The sequence below is a fragment of the Fukomys damarensis genome, unplaced genomic scaffold (genome assembly GCF_012274545.1).
Source record: "Fukomys damarensis isolate Sample0158 unplaced genomic scaffold, DMR_v1.0_HiC HiC_scaffold_21, whole genome shotgun sequence".
Lineage (NCBI taxonomy): Eukaryota > Metazoa > Chordata > Mammalia > Rodentia > Bathyergidae > Fukomys > Fukomys damarensis.
Window position 1 is genome coordinate 28450163 of NW_022900933.1, and position 5114 is coordinate 28455276.

General features: G+C 41.0%; 2 protein-coding genes across 7 annotated transcripts in view; both read right to left on the reverse strand.

The window, feature by feature from the left end:
- Positions 1-3915, reverse strand: part of Dppa5 (developmental pluripotency associated 5) — a 4860-nt gene extending 945 nt beyond the window's left edge. Inside the window, 1 exon segment of the mRNA XM_010616332.2 lies at positions 3786-3915. Coding sequence (XP_010614634.1) covers positions 3786-3915 — 130 coding nt within the window.
- Kcnk10 (potassium two pore domain channel subfamily K member 10) overlaps positions 1-5114 on the reverse strand; it is a 146849-nt gene that overhangs the window by 20505 nt on the left and 121230 nt on the right. The gene's annotated exons all lie outside the window — the stretch shown is intronic.

The following is a 5114-nucleotide window of genomic DNA, read 5'->3' on the forward strand; positions in this document are numbered from 1 at the left end:
CCTCAAAAGCAAGGTCCTAAGTTCAATCCCAGTACCAAAAAAAAAAAAAAAAAAGAAGAAGTTAATATATGTCCAGGAGTAGAGGTAAGTAGAAAATAGTTGTGCATTTTCCATGGCCTTATTTATTTTGCCTGTTAGAAAATTTGAAGAAAGCTTCCAAGATCATCCATATTTATGTCAATACCTATAAAGTGCCCAGGTAGTATTAGATAAATGATATACAATCCTCTCCTCAATAGTTCCTTCCGCCCTTCCTTCCTTTCTTTCCTGGGTGCTTTTTAATGTATGTACACATAGGAATGCTTATCTACATAAAGCTGTGAAGAATGACAGCATTAAGAAATCTTATATGGAAAAGATGTGTGAACTAAGAAGAAAGCAATGAGAAGCAAGAAAAATTAAGAAAGTCTTTGAGAAGAATAATTTAAGGCCATAGCTGCAAAAAATATATTGAGGTATAGAAAGTAAAGAAGGAACAATGGTTTAGGGATCTAGAATTCTGCTGAAGTATAAGACAGCTTCTCTAAGCAAGCATCTAATTGTTTCAGGGATAGAAATAAAATGAAGAAATAGCTTTTCAGACTGGTTAACAGGTTAGATTAAAAAGAAGACACAGCTTTGTAGAAAGTCATGATGAAATAAGTCATAAACTACAAAGTCCCGCATTGAGGAAACTCAGAAAGATTGCAAAATGAGAAAATTTATTTAGCAAGATGTCTTCCAAACTATGAACAAAGTTGAGCTCTACGACTTTTCTATTATTTCATTCAATAAGTATTTATCATGTACTACTTAGGTACTGAGCTAACTTCAGAATGGCTGCCAAACTTAAAGAGCTAGAGGAAGCAAGACAAGCATTAAATAATCAAATATAAAGCAAATATAGAATCATACAACTTCCTATAAAGGGGAAAAGAGCCCAGAGTTCAGGAGCAATGCAAGAGGGCCTAATGATGCTGTTAAACTCCTTGACTATCACAGACTCCCTTATGCAGTGTCCACACTTGAAGACTTCCAAATGTAGTAAAAAGGAGTTGTTGCAAATGATCCAAGACACAGGATTAATGGTGGAGAGAAATAACCTTACAAGGAAACAAAGGAAGTCCCAGTGAACTTGGACTTTGCATCCATTGGCTGCCTTCTGCTCCTGAAGTTTCCCGGGATGCCTTGACGTTCTGAGAGATTTTTCCTCTTTGAATCCCACCCAAGTTGCATACAAATGTCTCAAGGAAGTTCTGGTTTCCGAGTTTGTATGAATTGTGGACAAACAAGTGAATTCATAATTCATCTGTTTATTCATCTGTGACTATTAGGGAGTTGCACTGCTCTTTAATTTCATTAGAATGGATTCAACTAGAATGATAAGGTGGAAATCTGTCTGGATTATTCAACACACATAATAAATATTCCTGTTTTTAGTTAATTAGTACATTTTTCCTTTCAAAAGAATTATACTATATGCAAATCCTTTAATAGTTTAATACAATGATTAAAGTGTTTTTACCTTTTGTTAAATTAGCTATGCATGTAAAAGTAGGTGTGGGCATCACAAGGCTGTGTGACTCCCAAGACCACAACCTCCAAATAAAGTAGTAAACAGTGATCTACCCTTAGGTAGGATTATATCATTGCAGGTATTTTATTTAAACAGTTCTAAAATACAGTGTTCATCAAAAGTGGTTAGCAGAAGCGTACACCCGTTTGTTTAAACGGTTCTTCACTAAAGACCAGAAACTAAGACCCAAAAGACAAAAGACATCCAGGTCTCTTGATGTTCACCTCACACTGGAAGTACAATTAGAAAAGTGAATTGAACCAACCCTGCATTTTCTAAAGAAAACAGCTGCAGCACACAGTTACTTTTCAGGACCATTGGCAATGCTATTCTAGCTCACCAAGCCACACTAGTGTCACATTGTGATGGATCTCTGCTAATGAGATCACAAGGTATGATCACTTTAGGATATTGTTATTCTTTTTATCTGCTCATCAGTTGAGCCCTCTTCTTTAGTCTGGTGCAAGACAGAACTCTCCCTCATATGGAAGCTGAAAAATACTGGACTCTCTTGCTGTATGACACAAGCACCTGAATTCTGCTTCCCCAACATAAAGATGGAAGTCTGATTCTGAACACGCCCTTGTGATGCAGATGTGATGGGTTAATCATGAAGTGTTCATTAATGGTTTTCTCTGTGTTTTCCTCCTCGTTTTTCTCATTGGTCCCCTAAAGACTGCCCCTAAGAGAGGGGAAAAGTTTGCAGAAGCATGAGTGCAGGTCACTTCTTCCGTTCCCAGAGACAAAATAAGACTGGGCCAGAGATGGAAAGAGAGAAAGAACGCCACTCAGCCTGGAGGGGAAGGGTAGTGAAGAGACACAGACTTCCTAGCATCTTCCAGGGCACTAGCAGAACCTCCAGTCTCAAGGACCAGAGGGCGAAGAGGAAAGGATTAGATGCAGAGCTCTCCTCTAGTGTAGGTACTAGAGCTGTGGCTCTTCCTTAGTGCCTTGAACATATAGTAAAGGACTTGAACACCTTCACAGGATTGAAACGTGGAAAGAGCTGAAGAGCACCAGATGGCAGTGTCCGTAGCGGAAAAGGTTATCCAGAAGCAGGGGACACTCCACTGGTGTTATGTGTGTAAGCAGGGACCACAAAGGCATCCCTCCCGGGGTTGGCAGTAGCAATGGTACGAATCTATTCCATCTCAGCAGCATCCTGCAATAGCTGCACGATTTGCGCCAGGCAGACACAGCAGTGGCCTTTTCCAAGACCAATCCTGTGTCCTCATTTGGGTCATTGTGCTTGGATGAGTGCTGTCCTCCGGCCATCTCAGGGACTCAGTAGCTATCCGATATCCTTTCTTAAACATTTCCTTTCTTCTTAAATTAGTCTGCTTAAAGCTGCCTGTTTTCATTGTAAGCTAAACTGCCTCTCTGTAATAGCCACTCCTGGAGGTCAGGGTAAACTGGTTTCAGCCACTTGCAGGAAGGTCAGGGAGGGACAGAGCCCAAGTGGACCCCTTGGTGATAGGCCTGGAATCCTGGAATCTGGGTGCATCCAGAACTGTAACCAGATACAAGAGAATTACCGTGTGCACTGTCTCTCCAGCATTCGTAAATCTCAAGTATTGTGAAGAAGTGCCGGCAGTCTCAGCTTCCGTGTAATAGGGGTTGCGTCTACTCTTGGGAACTAGTGTTGGGTGGAGGGCAGTGTTAATCTCCTGCCCAAGGCCAGCAGGGCAACAGTGCCATCCATTGAGGCAAAAGTGTCTGTCACTTGAGGAAAAGACCAGCAAAACTGCCACGAGGTCAGTGGTTAGAGGAAGATCAGCAATATAGAGAGAAATGGTTGAGGAACACAGGGGAAAGCACAGGCTGCGGCCAAGACAGACATGGATGCACACAGTGACAAGTCCTGTGATGTGAGTGCCAGAAGGCGGGGCAACATGGAAAGGGAGTGGAAGGGGGCTGCTTGGAGCCAATGAAGCAGCAGGTATTGGGCCAGACGTAGACACAGAGGAAAGATTCAAAAGCACAGTTCCCAACACATTAACATTGGATCTCTTTCGATACGCACATGATTCTATTTTCTTCTTTGCACTCTTCTAGAAGAAAGGGGAAAGAGAGAAAACAACCAACATTCTTGTAAACTCACGGTTCCCCAGAGAATCAACAGCACAATGTCCTTGAAAATCACACCCCTCATCTTTGTTTTGAGAGAGGGGTAACAGCCACGCCCTTGAGCAAAGCCTAAGAGAGAGGAGTAGGAAGTACTCCCTGGTACAGTAAGAGAAATGGGCCATGCCCGAGCTGTCAGACTCCCAGGAACATTTGCCAAACGTGACAGTAGAAGCCATGAGGGCCTGGTCTTGTTCCAACTCGGTAATTGCATCCTGCCCGCCACCCTGTGCCATCTCCTCTTCTTACAGAATGCGACAACCCGCATCCTGAGCAAAGCTGTAGGGAGCTCCGCTACTGGCAAGTTCTTATCCCTTTCTCTTGTCTGTAACAGCAGTTATTTTGCAGTTTGCACTCTGGAGGAACTAGATTGTTCACTGGTGCCCAAACAGAGTCATGCTTCCATGCCCTTTGTTTTTTAACTTTTTTTTTTTTTGTGGGGCGGGGGGGAATTTTAGGTATACAGAGAAATAGAGAAATGTCCCAGGCATGTAGAGGGTGGGTTAAGAATACTCAGACCTCCTGCAATATAAGAGTTAGTGACACAAATCAGAAGAACTTCACATTCAGTATGAGTTTTAAACATCCCACTGAGATTTTAAAAAAAAAATCATGTTTATAATATTCTGAACCAAAAATCTCACACTCTTGTACATATTATCATATATAAAATTTTTTTTGCACATTTTCGATACAGGCTGAATTTTACAAGAACATGACCAACGTAAATGGTAAGGAGGCTGAATGTTGATTAGCTGGACCTTGCTGAGAATTGTTCTCTATTTTGGAAAACCACACTGCTGCAGGAAGAGTCCCTGGTGGCGTGTTAGTCACCAATACAACACTCCGGAGACAATGTTAACGTTTAGACTGGTTTGGAGTCAAAGGCTCACCCATTCCAGCAGGTCTCCTTGGGTTTCATGATCAAGCTCTTATTACTGATACATAATATTTTTATTACAAATTACTCTTTTCAATGTTATATTGCAGCTAGAAAAACAGTATTGACTACTGCAAAATTCTTTATCTGGACAAGAAGCATTATCTATAGGATTTATTTGAATGTAGTAAACACACACACACCAGTAAATATTTTCTATAAAAGGAGATATTAAATATTAGGTGAAATATTTAAATATTTAAATATTGGGTGAAATCAAATTGTATATTGTACTTAGGAAATGTGACTTGACAAATCCAAAGAATTATACTTCTTAGTGTTACCTGATGAAGTGGAAGTCCCTGTGTACATAAATGCCATTGTTCTAGGCATTATTTGGGGGCAGCTCCTTGACAGGGCCATCCTTTCATCAAAATAATTGCACTTTAAAAGTTAAGATGTTAGGGCTGGGGATATAGCTCAGTGGTTCTGCTCCTGCCTTGCAAGCACAGGGACCCAAGTTCAATCCCCTGTACCAAAAAAAAAAAAAAAAAA